At 51.3% G+C, this 17,216-nt stretch overlaps 1 protein-coding gene across 2 annotated transcripts in view; it reads left to right on the forward strand.

The window, feature by feature from the left end:
* LOC142492563 (uncharacterized) overlaps window positions 1-15,181 on the forward strand; it is a 76,055-nt gene extending 60,874 nt beyond the window's left edge. For both annotated transcript variants that reach the window (XM_075595293.1, XM_075595292.1), the window contains exons 7-8: window positions 7,347-7,448; window positions 9,033-15,181. In XM_075595293.1, coding sequence (XP_075451408.1) covers window positions 7,347-7,448; window positions 9,033-9,835 — 905 coding nt within the window. In that variant the 3' untranslated portion in view covers window positions 9,836-15,181. The remainder of the gene's footprint in view (window positions 1-7,346; window positions 7,449-9,032) is intronic.
* The last annotated feature ends 2,035 nt before the right edge of the window (window positions 15,182-17,216 follow it).

The raw sequence follows: 17,216 nt of genomic DNA on the forward strand, positions 1-17,216 counted from the left end.
TGGGGACACACCATGACATCTCCGTGCTGTCAGGTCGCACATACCACTGCTCACATGCAGAGCTGGGGACACACCATGACATCTCCGTGCTGTCAGGTCACACATACCACTGCTCACACGCAGAGCTGGGGACACACCATGACATCTCCGTGCTGTCAGGTCGCACATACCAGTGCTCACATGCAGAGCTGGGGACACACCATGACATCTCCGTGCTGTCAGGTCGCACATACCACTGCTCACACGCAGAGCTGGGGACACACCATGACATCTCCGTGCTGTCAGGTCACACATACCACTGCTCACACGCAGAGCTGGGGACACACCATGACATCTCTGTGCTGTCAGGTCACACATACCACTGCTCACACGCAGAGCTGGGGACACACCATGACATCTCCGTGCTGTCAGGTCGCACATACCACTGCTCACACGCAGAGCTGGGGACACACCATGACATCTCCGTGCTGTCAGGTCACACACACACTGCTCACATGCAGAGCTGGGGACACACCATGACATCTCTGTGCTGTCAGGTCACACATACCACTGCTCACATGCAGAGCTGGGGACACACCATGACATCTCCGTGCTGTCAGGTTAAACATACCACTGCTCACACGCAGAGCTGGGGACACACCATGACATCTCCGTGCTGTCAGGTCACACATACCACTGCTCACACGCAGAGCTGGGGACACACCATGACATCTCCGTGCTGTCAGGTCACACATACCACTGCTCACACGCAGAGCTGGGGACACACCATGACATCTCCGTGCTGTCAGGTCACACATACCACTGCTCACATGCAGAGCTGGGGACACACCATGACATCTCTGTGCTGTCAGGTCACACATACCACTGCTCACATGCAGAGCTGGGGACACACCATGACATCTCCGTGCTGTCAGGTCGCACATACCACTGCTCACACGCAGAGCTGGGGACACACCATGACATCTCTGTGCTGTCAGGTCACACATACCACTGCTCACATGCAGAGCTGGGGACACACCATGACATCTCTGTGCTGTCAGGTCACACATACCACTGCTCACACGCAGAGCTGGGGACACACCATGACATCTCTGTGCTGTCAGGTCACACATACCACTGCTCACACGCAGAGCTGGGGACACACCATGACATCTCCGTGCTGTCAGGTTGCACATACCACTGCTCACATGCAGAGCTGGGGACACACCATGACATCTCTGTGCTGTCAGGTCACACATACCACTGCTCACATGCAGAGCTGGGGACACACCATGACATCTCTGTGCTGTCAGGTCACACATACCACTGCTCACACGCAGAGCTGGGGACACACCATGACATCTCTGTGCTGTCAGGTCACACATACCACTGCTCACATGCAGAGCTGGGGACACACCATGACATCTCCGTGCTGTCAGGTCACACATACCACTGCTCACATGCAGAGCTGGGGACACACCATGACATCTCCGTGCTGTCAGGTCACACACTGCTCACATGCAGAGCTGGGGACACACCATGACATCTCCGTGCTGTCAGGTCACACATACCACTGCTCACATGCAGAGCTGGGGACACACCATGACATCTCCGTGCTGTCAGGTCGCACATACCACTGCTCACATGCAGAGCTGGGGACACACCATGACATCTCCGTGCTGTCAGGTCGCACATACCACTGCTCACATGCAGAGCTGGGGACACACCATGACATCTCCGTGCTGTCAGGTCACACACACACTGCTCACATGCAGAGCTGGGGACACACCATGACATCTCCGTGCTGTCAGGTCGCACATACCACTGCTCACACGCAGAGCTGGGGACACACCATGACATCTCCGTGCTGTCAGGTCGCACACTGCTCACATGCAGAGCTGGGGACACACCATGACATCTCCGTGCTGTCAGGTCACACACTGCTCACACGCAGAGCTGGGGACACACCATGACATCTCCGTGCTGTCAGGTCACACATACCACTGCTCACACGCAGAGCTGGGGACACACCATGACATCTCCGTGCTGTCAGGTCACACATACCACTGCTCACACGCAGAGCTGGGGACACACCATGACATCTCCGTGCTGTCAGGTCGCACATACCACTGCTCACACGCAGAGCTGGGGACACACCATGACATCTCCGTGCTGTCAGGTCGCACATACCACTGCTCACACGCAGAGCTGGGGACACACCATGACATCTCCGTGCTGTCAGGTCACACACACACTGCTCACACGCAGAGCTGGGGACACACCATGACATCTCCGTGCTGTCAGGTCGCACATACCACTGCTCACACGCAGAGCTGGGGACACACCATGACATCTCCGTGCTGTCAGGTCGCACATACCAGTGCTCACATGCAGAGCTGGGGACACACCATGACATCTCCGTGCTGTCAGGTCACACATACCACTGCTCACACGCAGAGCTGGGGACACACCATGACATCTCCGTGCTGTCAGGTCGCACATACCACTGCTCACATGCAGAGCTGGGGACACACCATGACATCTCCGTGCTGTCAGGTCACACATACCACTGCTCACATGCAGAGCTGGGGACACACCATGACATCTCCGTTCTGTCAGGTCACACACACACTGCTCACATGCAGAGCTGGGGACACACCATGACATCTCCGTGCTGTCAGGTCACACACACACTGCTCACATGCAGAGCTGGGGACACACCATGCCATCTCCGTGCTGTCAGGTCACACACACACTGCTCACACGCAGAGCTGGGGACACACCATGACATCTCCGTGCTGTCAGGTCGCACATACCACTGCTCACACGCAGAGCTGGGGACACACCATGACATCTCCGTGCTGTCAGGTCGCACATACCAGTGCTCACATGCAGAGCTGGGGACACACCATGACATCTCCGTGCTGTCAGGTCGCACATACCAGTGCTCACATGCAGAGCTGGGGACACACCATGACATCTCCGTGCTGTCAGGTCACACATACCACTGCTCACACGCAGTGCTGGGGACACACCATGACATCTCCGTGCTGTCAGGTCGCACATACCAGTGCTCACATGCAGAGCTGGGGACACACCATGACATCTCCGTGCTGTCAGGTCGCACATACCACTGCTCACACGCAGAGCTGGGGACACACCATGACATCTCCGTGCTGTCAGGTCGCACATACCAGTGCTCACATGCAGAGCTGGGGACACACCATGACATCTCCGTGCTGTCAGGTCACACATACCACTGCTCACACGCAGAGCTGGGGACACACCATGACATCTCCGTGCTGTCAGGTCACACATACCACTGCTCACACGCAGAGCTGGGGACACACCATGACATCTCCGTGCTGTCAGGTCACACATACCACTGCTCACACGCAGAGCTGGGGACACACCATGACATCTCCGTGCTGTCAGGTCACACATACCACTGCTCACATGCAGAGCTGGGGACACACCATGACATCTCCGTGCTGTCAGGTCGCACATACCACTGCTCACATGCAGAGCTGGGGACACACCATGACATCTCCGTGCTGTCAGGTCACACACTGCTCACACGCAGAGCTGGGGACACACCATGACATCTCCGTGCTGTCAGGTCACACATACCACTGCTCACATGCAGAGCTGGGGACACACCATGACATCTCCGTGCTGTCAGGTCACACATACCACTGCTCACACGCAGAGCTGGGGACACACCATGACATCTCCGTGCTGTCAGGTCACACATACCACTGCTCACACGCAGAGCTGGGGACACACCATGACATCTCCGTGCTGTCAGGTCACACATACCACTGCTCACATGCACAGCTGGGGACACACCATGACATCTCCGTGCTGTCAGGTCACACACACACTGCTCACATGCACAGCTGGGGACACACCATGACATCTCCGTGCTGTCAGGTCACACATACCACTGCTCACATGCAGAGCTGGGGACACACCATGACATCTCCGTGCTGTCTGGTCACACATACCACTGCTCACACGCAGAGCTGGGGACACACCATGACATCTCCGTGCTGTCAGGTCACACATACCAGTGCTCACATGCACAGCTGGGGACACACCATGACATCTCCGTGCTGTCAGGTCACACACACACTGCTCACATGCAGAGCTGGGGACACACCATGACATCTCCGTGCTGTCAGGTCACACACACACTGCTCACACGCCCAGCTGGGGACACACCATGCAAATTGCTGCGTTACGATTAACACTGGTTAACCCCTAGCGATCTAGTAGCGGTGGATAGTGCACAGGTAGGAATGGACCTTTTCATTTTCATTAGTTCCTAGCTCTGTATTACTGGGGGGACCCCACAGGGTGGAGACAAAATGATCTAAGTGTGGAGGACACGGTTGATTTGATGCGTCAGTGGTGATCCAAGTGGGACTGCCCAATAAACGTCTTTGCCTTTCCACAACTTTAATGCCATCAGTGTGTAGTCTAGTTTTTATGTGTCTGTATGCGGGGAGGCCGGGGTCCTGCACCTTTATGTGCCTGTATGCAGGGAGGCCGGGGTCCTGCACCTTTATGTGCCTGTATGCAGGGAGGCCGGGGTCCTGCACCTTTATGTGCCTGTATGCAGGGAGGCCGGGGTCCTGCACCTTTATGGTGCCTGTATGCAGGGATGCCGGGGTCCTGCACCTTTATGGGGCCTGTATGCAGGGAGGCCGGGGTCCTGCACCTTTATGTGCCTGTATGCAGGGAGGCCGGGGTCCTGCACCTTTATGTGCCTGTATGCAGGGAGGCCGGGGTCCTGCACCTTTATGTGCCTGTATGCAGGGAGGCCGGGGTCCTGCACCTTTATGTGCCTGTATGCAGGGAGGCCGGGGTCCTGCACCTTTATGTGCCTGTATGCAGGGAGGCCGGGGTCCTGCACCTTTATGTGTCTGTATGCAGGGAGGCCGGGGTCCTGCACCTTTATGTGCCTGTATGCAGGGATGCCGGGGTCCTGCACCTTTATGTGTCTGTATGCAGGGAGGCCGGGGTCCTGCACCTTTATGTGCCTGTATGCAGGGAGGCCGGGGTCCTGCACCTTTATGTGCCTGTATGCAGGGAGGCCGGGGTCCTGCACCTTTATGTGCCTGTATGCAGGGAGGCCGGGGTCCTGCACCTTTATGTGCCTGTATGCAGGGAGGCCGGGGTCCTGCACCTTTATGTGTCTGTATGCAGGGAGGCCGGGGTCCTGCACCTTTATGTGTCTGTATGCAGGGAGGCCGGGGTCCTGCACCTTTATGTGCCTGTATGCGGGGAGGCCGGGGTCCTGCACCTGTATGTGCCTGTATGCGGGGAGGCCGGGGTCCTGCACCTTTATGTGCCTGTATGCGGGGAGGCCGGGGTCCTGCACCTTTATGTGCCTGTATGCAGGGAGGCCGGGGTCCTGCACCTTTATGTGCCTGTATGCAGGGAGGCCGGGGTCCTGCACCTTTATGGTGCCTGTATGCAGGGAGGCCGGGGTCCTGCACCTTTATGTGCCTGTATGCAGGGAGGCCGGGGTCCTGCACCTTTATGTGCCTGTATGCAGGGAGGCCGGGGTCCTGCACCTTTATGGTGCCTGTATGCAGGGAGGCCGGGGTCCTGCACCTTTATGGGGCCTGTATGCAGGGAGGCCGGGGTCCTGCACCTTTATGGGGCCTGTATGCGGGGAGGCCGGGGTCCTGCACCTTTATGTGCCTGTATGCGGGGAGGCCGGGGTCCTGCACCTTTATGGGGCCTGTATGCGGGGAGGCCGGGGTCCTGCACCTTTATGGTGCCTGTATGCAGGGAGGCCGGGGTCCTGCACCTTTATGGGGCCTGTATGCAGGGAGGCCGGGGTCCTGCACCTTTATGGGGCCTGTATGCGGGGAGGCCGGGGTCCTGCACCTTTATGGGGCCTGTATGCAGGGAGACCGGGGTCCTGCACCTTTATGGGGCCTGTATGCAGGGAGGCCTGGGTCCTGCACCTTTATGTGCCTGTATGCGGGGAGGCTGGGGTCCTGCACCTTTATGGGGCCTGTATGCAGGGAGGCCGGGGTCCTGCACCTTTATGGGGCCTGTATGCAGGGAGGCCGGGGTCCTGCACCTTTATGTGCCTGTATGCAGGGAGGCCGGGGTCCTGCACCTTTATGTGCCTGTATGCAGGGAGGCCGGGGTCCTGCACCTTTATGTGCCTGTATGCGGGGAGGCCGGGGTCCTGCACCTTTATGTGCCTGTATGCAGGGAGGCCGGGGTCCTGCACCTTTATGGGGCCTGTATGCAGGGAGGCTGGGGTCCTGCACCTTTATGTGCCTGTATGCAGGGAGGCCGGGGTCCTGCACCTTTATGTGCCTGTATGCAGGGAGGCCGGGGTCCTGCACCTTTATGGTGCCTGTATGCAGGGAGGCCGGGGTCCTGCACCTTTATGTGCCTGTATGCAGGGAGGCCGGGGTCCTGCACCTTTATGTGCCTGTATGCAGGGAGGCCGGGGTCCTGCACCTTTATGTGCCTGTATGCAGGGAGGCCGGGGTCCTGCACCTTTATGTGCCTGTATGCAGGGAGGCCGGGGTCCTGCACCTTTATGTGCCTGTATGCAGGGAGGCTGGGGTCCTGCACATTTATGGGGCCTGTATGCAGGGAGGCTGGGGTCCTGCACCTTTATGGGGCCTGTATGCAGGGAGGCCTGGGTCCTGCACCTTTATGTGCCTGTATGCGGGGAGGCTGGGGTCCTGCACCTTTATGGGGCCTGTATGCATGGAGGCCGGGGTCCTGCACCTTTATGGGGCCTGTATGCAGGGAGGCCGGGGTCCTGCACCTTTATGTGCCTGTATGCAGGGAGGCCGGGGTCCTGCACCTTTATGTGCCTGTATGCAGGGAGGCCGGGGTCCTGCACCTTTATGTGCCTGTATGCGGGGAGGCCGGGGTCCTGCACCTTTATGTGCCTGTATGCAGGGAGGCCGGGGTCCTGCACCTTTATGGGGCCTGTATGCAGGGAGGCTGGGGTCCTGCACCTTTATGTGCCTGTATGCAGGGAGGCCGGGGTCCTGCACCTTTATGTGCCTGTATGCAGGGAGGCCGGGGTCCTGCACCTTTATGTGCCTGTATGCAGGGAGGCCGGGGTCCTGCACCTTTATGTGCCTGTATGCGGGGAGGCCGGGGTCCTGCACCTTTATGTGCCTGTATGCGGGGAGGCCGGGGTCCTGCACCTTTATGTGCCTGTATGCGGGGAGGCCGGGGTCCTGCACCTTTATGTGCCTGTATGCAGGGAGGCCGGGGACCTGCACCTTTATGTGCCTGTATGCAGGGAGGCCGGGGTCCTGCAGCCACTGTTCTTTGTTTCATGTCTGGTGTATAACAGCTCTTTGTATTCACAGTTGAGCCAAAGGACGAGCCTTCCTACCGGGAGGAAATTAAGGAGGAAAAGCAAAATCTACATCACTCAGATCACGAAGACAGCGCTAATGACCCCACTTCCAGTAAGATCTTTTCTGTATCAAAACAGTACCGCATTTACCTGATTACAGAAAGTAGTAAAGATGCGCGCAGTCTCCCGTCTCTCTCTGTCCGCGCATGTCTCCCTCTGCAGCTCCCACTCTCCCGTCTCTCTGTCCCGCATGTCTCCCTCTGCAGCTTTCACTCTCCCTCTCTCTCTGTCCCGCATGTCTCCCTTTGCAGCTCTCACTCTCCCGTCTCTCTCTGTCCCGCATGTCTCCCTCTGCAGTTTCCACTCTCCCGTCTCTCTCTGTCCCGCATGTCTCCCTCTGCAGTTTCCACTCTCCCATCTCTCTCTGTCCCGCATGTCTCCCTCTGCAGCTCCCACTCTCCCGTCTCTCTCTGTCCCGCATGTCTCCCTCTGCAGCTCTCACTCTCCCGTGATCAGCGGGGTAAATACGAAACATGAAAACAAAAAGAAAGCGCAAAAAGGGAAAAACTAATTAATAAAGATAATAACCTTTATAGTAACCTTAAAAATGACATGCTACAAAACATTACATACAATAAGGGTTCACATGAACCCACACTCTCACACTCGCAGAGTACTACCCTGAATCAAAGCCCATAGGTCTAATTGTGTTAAAAGGTCCTGGGATATGGTCAGATGTTACCACAGCTTACATTGAGTGTAAACAGGGACCGCACTTCATGCAAGGTGAGGGAAGGAACCACCGCAGTCTCTCGAGCTTCCGTCGTCACGGCCGCTCTCCACTGCGTGATGACGTCACCTCTACGCGTTTCGCGTCAAATGACGCTTCTTCAGGAGGTATGACTATCCACTCCCATAGCTGCTCTTAAATAGCAAGACAGACAATTCCTCTGCCAATGAGAGCTACCATAAGGGTGTTACCACTTCCAATCAGTGTCTACAATCACCTGGTGTTACTACTATAAACAATTATTGCCTATTGAAATTATTCCTCTATTAGAAATTAACCCGTGATGATGATAATAAAATTAATATGTGTGTGTATGTTACCATATATCCTATTAAATAAATACATAATTTTAATAAATAATATTAGGGAATACTGGCAAATTGTTTTATAACAGATGGGATTAAAATTTTTATGTAATGTTTTGTAGCATGTAATTTGTAAGGTTACTATAAAGGTTATTATCTTTATTAATTGTGTTTTTTCCTTTTTGTTTTCATGATTACAGAATGTACCTGTCTTCCTTACTAAAGGAAGACCTATAGCCTATCACAAAGTGACATAGAAGGGCCTATGACCCAAAGAGGCTGTCCTTCCTACCATGGATGGACATAGGGACAGATTTGATGACTACACGCCCCTTATTTTTTTTGTCCCTATGTCATTATAAGTCATAGGGGACCCATATCTCAAATCTGTTCCTCCCGTCATAGTGACACAAAGATGTAATAAACATAAGGTCAATCAGGTTTGATCCCATATAATATAGCGACACAGACCAAAGAGACCTATGGTCCATTCAGCCTTAAAATCACTGTATGGAGTTATAAGGTTGTATGATATTAAGGATGCTTTAATGAACGGTATGTATGGATCCACATGGCTACAGCCAGTTTGTTTTTATTTTAGACGAGGAGATAAAGACGGAGTGGAGTCCTCGCAAAACCAGACAGGGATCCAAGATCTCCAGCAGCGGAGAGACTTCTGAGCCGGCCCCAAGAGGCGGAGCGCGGAGGCGCAAGGGCATTGCCCGAAAGATCAAACCCGGCGCAGCCCTGCATGACTCCCATCAGAACAAGCAGACAGAGCCCAAAGAGAATGAACTCGACGAGCTTGACTCGATCACAGAGTGCGAATCCAGCTTCAGCGGCATCAAATTCCCAATACCTGCAGCAGAGGAAGGGGAGGTGGTGGAGGAGGAAGGGGAGGCGGTGTATCCGTACACAGCCTTCGAGAAAGGCTTTGGAGATGATGCCCCCATCAGCTTCCATCAGCGCGGGCAGACGTTCATCATATGTAGCGTGTGCGGAAAAACCTTCTGCAACAACTCCAGCTTCCAGGTGCACATGAGAACACACACAGGGGAGCGGCCGTACAAGTGCACCGACTGCGAAAAGAGCTTCATCCGCAGCTCCCACCTGAAGATCCACCTGCGGACCCACACGGGCGAGAGACCCTACCAGTGCACGGAGTGTGAGAAGAGTTTCCGGGACAACTCCAGCTTCGCCCGGCACCAGCGCATCCATACGGGCGAGAAGCCGTACCAGTGCGCTGTGTGCGGCAAGTACTTCCGTAAGAAGTCCAATCTGAAGGATCACCAGAGAACTCACACAGGGGAGAAACCATACAAGTGTAGATACTGCGACAAGTGCTTCCACCAAAGGTCCAATCTGAGGGTCCATGAGAAAACCCAACATGTGGGGAACTGCTGAGACCACGGAGTAACCACTTCTTATCTGTACCTGAAGAACATAGTAACCTGTGGTAGAATAATATGCAGACGCTCTGTGCTTTGATTACATGCTGTGTATCCAGCTCAGCAGGAACTTTCAAACATTGTCAGTAAGTGAGCGGAAAGTGCATGCTTGCCCCCGATGGGATCTTCATCAGCAGTGCTAATACACGAAGTAGTAAGGCTCACGCCCTGCCTGGATTAGGCTTCAGCTCCTGACGAAAGAGGGGGGAAGATGTGCATCATGGACTCCTAGAGGTTTAATGACGCGTGTTGAAGTGACAGTGTGTGGAAGGCTCCTTGTCTTAACAAGTGTCTCTGTGATGGGACCCACCAAGGAAGGAGGGGTGGGGGGGGGGGGGGTTGGGGGAATCCAGTGTAAATAAAGCAGGCAATGGCAATCGCTAGACTCATGGACTTTAAAACAAGGCCGTTTTCTTATCTGAGAAGGTGAGGTGTGCATACCACGGGACACCACGTGGGGAAAGGGTAGTAGTGTTGCAGGAGCAGGTGGGGTGTTTTCTTATCTGAGGTGGTGAGGTTTGCATACCACGGGACACCACGAGACACCACGTGGGGAAAGGGTAGTCGTGTTGCAGGAGCCGGTGAGGTGTTTTATGTTTGTGGTGCAATAAGCCAAATGGAATGGACACTTTTATTGAACCTTTCACTGCCGGCTGGGCCTCTGTCTGTCCCACTGAGCAGCAGCTACAGCAATGTGTCCTTGTTTAAAGCAATCAACCTTTAACCAGCCCTTCATAACCCCACACACATTTTAATGAGTTTGAAGTTTTACAGTCGTGAGCTTGGCTGGGAACTATCTCGGACCCTCTACGTGCTGCTTTCAGTAGATCCAGACACGGGAAATAGAGCTGTAGCCACTCCAAAATTGAAGTTATCCGTGTTGAGTTATAAAACAGCTTCTAGAAAACTGTGTTATGGGAACCCGCAAGAAATAAATATATATCTTTTTTTCCAAAGCAGGGAAGTCCCAGAGGATTTCACAGTGAATCATTTGATAAGGATAAATGGGGGAATTTGCGGCTGTTTGTGTGAAAAACAATTTCCTGTTTTCGTTGTACTGGGGTTTTGAATAAACTGGACAGTAGTTTATGTATGTATGCAGCTTGTCTTGGTGAATCAGACAGAGTAAGCAAGCAGCTTATCGACTGGACTCTCAACTTCTCTCTGCTCTCTGCAGCGGACCTCAAATGTAAGTAAGAGCCCAGGGAAAAGCAAACGTGCCGTGAGCTTCTCATTGTCCGCCTGTCGCTGGCCACTTACAGGAGGTTCTGCAACTGTAATATTTATGTATAGTCATTATATATATATATACCCGTGCAACCAGGAAAATATATATATATGTGTATATATATATATATTTTCCTGGTTGCACGGGTGCCTAAAATTCTGTCCCTGGCACCTTTTGCAGAGCCAAGAGACCTGTCAGTAACCGCCGCAGCCAGTCACAGCGCGCCTAATCCTTCACTAGTGCAACATCAAAGCGGGATTGAGCACCTTGAGACCAGCGGTGACAGGCCTGTCAGTACCGCCGTTTAGTGTAGTGGGTGAGCGGAGATTGGCATCAGAAGGGGGGGGGGGGGTGAGGGGAGAGAAGCCGATAGTTCCCACATTAGGTCAGCGGGAGGCGTCGGTGGGAGAAATCAATTTAACTTGAGTTTGCCTCGACTCCAATAGATTTCATAAATTGACCACAGAGGCAGATGAATAAAATGTACCATCACGAACACAGATATCCGTGTGAAGGAGTGTGTCAGTGTGAGGGGGGTCCATGCAGAGAAATCAATTTAACTGCGTGCGCGTGTCAGAGATACACTTAGATATACACAGCCGCCGATGGGGGAGGAGCGGTAGAATGTTTAGGAGTTAAAGTTGAGTGACAAAGCTTTCGGTGTGTGTTTGTGTGTGTGTGTGTGTGTGTGTATAGATATAGATGTGTGTATGTGTCGGTTCGATGACGTCCGGTCTGTCCCAATATGTGGATGACATTTTGCAACCCATTGTGCTCCAATTAAAATAACATGTTGGCGACACAAGACGTCATGGACTCGATGTCCAGGATCAGGTGGAAATCTCCATATAGATGGGCCACATGCGATGTTCAGGCATTATATACATGCATCGATCATGCTAAAGGAGTTGAGGCTTGAAAACGTTCTCTGGACAGAGATGGGTTCGTTCCCAAATCTCTGAGACAATGTTTGGTAGTGTAGCGTTTATTTTGCATCACTATTTTGTATTTGATGACTTTTATTATTTACTAGTTTGTGAAACGACCATTGTGGCCAGGTTTGCCCCAGCTATGCCAATCCGTGCATCGGTTGGTGGGAGGACAAGGCCATCTGGTTCGGGAACCCATGGAGGGGAGGGCGCGCCTGGCCTATTATGGCCGTTTTATAGATGATCTTATATGGGATGTTGAGGAGCTAGATTTCCTGCCATTTCACATTTTAACAACAATCAATTGGGTCTTTTATTTACATTTACAATTGACTGGCGGTGATATTTTTGGATTTTGTGTTTTATATTGGTGACGATTTTAATATTAAAACAGATGTCCATTTTAATCCAGCCTCCTGTGACGTCCACCTAGAGGCCAGCAGTAATCCCCACAATAAATGCTTACATAAAATACCATATGGGCAATTCAGTAGACCAAAGTGTAATTGCTCTTAACCCATAGACTTCAATAGACAATCTCTATTGGTTAAAGATACATTCATGTTCTGGTGGGTGAACCATTCACTAGTGTGGTGCTGCGGAACTCCGGTCCTCAAGATCCCCCCAACAGGTCAGGTTTTCTGGATGTCCCTGCTTCAGCACTGATTGAGCTAACTGTGCTGAAGCTGGGATATCCTCTGACAGAACTTCACTCTTGTCTAAATATAGAGAAGGAGTTTCAAAGAGAAATCCATTTGAAGATAATAGAACTGTCCATCTTGCCTCTCCTCGTCTCTTCAGCACAAAACTTAACCAATCGGCATCCAGGACGAGGAACACTCTTGTCAGACATTGGAACATTCTGGCATATGATCCTGTTTTAAAGTGTCATCCCTGTGCAGCACCAAGTGCCATTTTCAGAAAGACAAAGCATATTAAGAACACCCTGGCTCCCAGTAAGCGTAAGGCCATTAATCCCCCGCTAGCAACGCTCATTTCTTGTGTAAGAACACCCTGGCTCCCAGTAAGCGTAAGGCCATTAATCCCCCCGCTAGCAACGATCATTTCTTGTGTAAGAACAGCCTGGCTCCCAGTAAGCGTAAGGCCATTAATCCCCCCGCTAACAAAGCTCATTTCTTGTGTAAGAATACCCTGGCTCCCAGTAAGCGTAAGGCCATTAATCCCCTGCTAACAACGCTCATTTCTTGTGTAAGAACACCCTGGCTCCCAGTAAGCGTAAGGCCATTAATCCCCCGCTAGCAACGCTCATTTCTTGTGTAAGAACACCCTGGCTCCCAGTAAGCGTAAGGCCATTAATCCCCCGCTAGCAGCGCTCATTTCTTGTGTAAGAACACCCTGGCTCCCAGTAAGCGTAAGGCCATTAATCCCCCCGCTAGCAACGATCATTTCTTGTGTAAGAACAACCTGGCTCCCAGTAAGCGTAAGGCCATTAATCCCCCCCGCTAGCAACGCTCATTTCTTGTGTAAGAACAGCCTGGCTCCCAGTAAGTGTAAGGCCATTAATCCCCCGCTAGCAACGCTCATTTCTTGTGTAAGAACACCCTGGCTCCCAGTAAGCGTAAGGCCATTTATCCCCCCGCTAGCAACGCTCATTTCTTGTGTAAGAACACCCTGGCTCCCAGTAAGCGTAAGGCCGTTAATCCCCCCGCTAGCAACGCTAATTTCTTGTCTAAGAACACCCTAGCTCCCTGTAAGCGTAAGGCCATTAATCCCCCCGCTAGCAACGCTCATTTCTTGTGTAAGAACACCCTGGCTCCCTGTAAGCGTAAGTCCATTAATCCCCCGCTAGCAACGCTCATTTCTTGTGTAAGAACATTGGTAACTTAAAATGTGAAAGAGGCAATTGGACCTGCCAATTTTTATCCACTGTCAAAACCTTTGCCAGCTTAACAAATGGTGATATCTTCCCAGTTACGGGACATATCACCTGTAGAATAACCCCTTATGTAATGAATCACGTGTGGATGTGGTCTCTTCTATGTTGGGGCGCACTATGCGCCCCATTGTATGTTCTTTTTTCTAGGGCATAGAACGACCATTTTGAATGGAACCCAAACTCATGGTGTTCCCAAACATAACAAAGACGTCTTTACATTTAAGAGTAATGGGCTTTGAGCATATCCCCCCTTTAACGCCTGGTGGTGATGGCTGCAGGACTCTGTCGGCAAGAAACCTATTGGATATTTAGGCTCAATACTCTGGCACCCTGTGGACTCGGAGGTGTCTGGACACCAGTACACTCATTTTTTTTTTTTTTTCAACTAAATTTTATTGACAGATTACATGTTTGACAGACATTTCAAAGCTTTTTATCAACCGCATAATCATAACAATATCAATCGTCCATGCGTCTTTGTTCTCCGCAGGTGAAGACAGGACAGTCTGGGAAGACAGTTGGACAGACACCTGACGGAGAGAGGGGGGTAGGGGTATTCGGGGAGGGGGGGGGTCCTTCTACCGTGGTTTCACCGACAGCTCTGCATCTTCCGGCTCATCGCTCTTTGGGGGGGCAGATTTCACACCGGCGGCGGCCCCGACAGCCCTCTGACTGGCTCAACCCGAGTGACTCAGATCAGTACACTCATTTTAAACGTATGTCTTAACATATAATTATTTTTATATATATATTTTTTAAATATTTTCTGCATTGTTTGACTATCAATATCTAGTAACACAACTTTTATACGTTTCCTCTATCCAACCATATATTGATGAACAGATATATATATTTATTTCACACATGTTAAATATAGTTCTAGGTCTAGATGTGGACATTATTGTTCAGAACATGTTTTATTGTTTATATCTTATGTACACTATATATAAATCTTATACAGTATGCATTTCACATATGTTTTTTGATTCTGATTGGGGCTTTGTGGATGCTCCTGACGTCCATAGATGAATTCTCATTTGGGCAATATTGTGAACTGAATCTCCTATTGTACATGTTCAAACTTTCCCTAAACCCGCTCTTTATCAGTCCGTTTATTATGTGACCACTTTAGTTTTGGGGCTGTTGGTTTACTTCTCCGGTTCGTTCTCTCCCCCAGCCTCTTATTGTGGCAATTGCGGTACCTATTTTTATGTTTTCCATTGTTTTTATAATACTATATGCAAGTTATGTTCTATTCATTTGTTATTATTGCGTGTGTGTGTGTGTGTGTGTGTGTGTGTGTGTGTGTGTGTACACTATCCAATGGAACATACCCCCGAGGAAGTCTCCCAGAGCAACGAAACACATGGGACTGTTTGATTGGAGCCTTCTCTGAGCCAATAACCAGCTCGTTATGGTCTTCCTCACTCCTTCCTCTTTGAATCACGGAGGAAAAGGAGAATGGTGGTCTGCAACTGCTGTGGACACTTAATAACGTGGTTCGTCTACCGACTGTAGCCGGGTACCTTTGTGGCTCAATCTGGTGTCTTCAATCTGTGTTACCACCTGGTTGGCTTTCTGGGCGGGTGGCCCTCGCAGCCGCTGGATTTCATCCCGGGCCCTTTGTCCCGTGGCAACGTAGATCCAGCTGTAAGCAGGTTCTCCGTGCGCTGGCGGCAGCGGGCACCTGTGACTGTTTAGTGTCTGTGCAGTTGTGTTACTGTTGTGTGCGATATATATATTTATAGCCTCCCTCTTTTATTGGTTTTATTAAACAGAATTATACTATGGAACATGCGCTTCTCTTTCCTTTGGTTTTTAGAGATTCTCCTTTTGGATTTGGTTCATCCTTTTTGAAGGTGCAACAACTCTATTAGAGATCCTCTCTCCATTGCAGATCCTGGTGGTAGTCTTATAACACTATCACCAGATGGACACTTTTTGCACCCACATTTACAATCCTATATATAACTTCTGGACTTTATATGCATCTTTCTAGCAATTGACTAGATTGTTGAGTGAAGATTCTAGCGCTGATATTGCTTTTTGGTGTGTGTGTGTGTGTGTGTGTGTGTGTGTGTGTGTGTGTGTGTGTGTGTGTGTGTGTGTGTGTGTGTGTGTGTGTGTGTGTGTGTAAACATATGCACCATTTTGTATCTTTTTTTTTTTTTAACATTTTTATTAGGAAACAGGCAAATTTACAGGCATATTTCACATCGCAATATCCTAATACACTTTGATTTTCAAATTTTCCATGTTGGAGGGGGGGGGGGGGTGTACCGCCAAGAGTGGCGCGACCTCTGGGTCACTGGGTGACCGGGGGAGCGAGAGGTCTGAAAAAGAGGGGGGGATAGAGGGGGAGGGGGGGTGGGTGGGTATAGAGATGGGCGGGTGAGGGGTGAGCCTCCCCCACCCCGCCGACCCCAGCGTCCTTCAGGCTGAGGTCTGAATGGTCATAATTTCTTCTATCAGCTTCTCTTGGGTGTCAGTGAATCTCCCAGGGTTCCCAAATTTTGTAGTGACTTGCAGTCTTGCGTTTGAGAAACGCCGTCAGACGTTCCATGAGCATTACATCGTCTATTCTTCTCTTAACCGCCTGAATGGAGGGGGGAGAGATCTTTTTCCAGGAGAATGCCACAGCACACCTAGCCGCGGTAAGGATGGAGGAGATTAATTTTCCTACCGGGCGGTCAATTTCCTCTATTGGCCTGCCCAGGAGGAAGGTCAGTGGATCTGGGTCTAATGTGAGGCTAGTTACCTCTCGGATTAAAGTTTGAATAGAAAGCCAAAATGTTTGGATTTTTGGGCATGACCACCAAATGTGGGCCATGTTTCCTCTCTGTCCACAGCCTCTCCAACATAGATCTGAGGCCAGGGGGTAGATTTGCTTTAATCTAACTGGGGTAAGATACCAGTGGAACATGATTTTGTAGATATTCTCTTTTGTCGTGGTACAGATGGAAGTTCCTGAAGCAGCGTCCCATATATCCTCCCAGTCTTCTCTATCTATGTCTATACTCAGTTCCGCCTCCCACTTGGACATGTAGTCATGAGTGGAGGGGCCTGCTGTTCTCTCCATACCAGCGTATATGTTAGAGATCAATGCTGTTTGATGTGTACAAGTTCGGCAGAGCCTCTCAAAATTGGTGAGGGGAGGATACTCAAATTTTGGGGACAATTTTTGGAGATAATGTCTAATTTGGAGATACTTAAATGGGCTCAATTCTGGGGCCTCGTGTTTTGTTCGTAATTCTTGGAAGTTCAGCAGCCTTCCATCGCTCAA

This window comes from Ascaphus truei, chromosome 4, assembly GCF_040206685.1.
Source record: "Ascaphus truei isolate aAscTru1 chromosome 4, aAscTru1.hap1, whole genome shotgun sequence".
NCBI classification, from domain to species: Eukaryota; Metazoa; Chordata; class Amphibia; order Anura; family Ascaphidae; genus Ascaphus; species Ascaphus truei.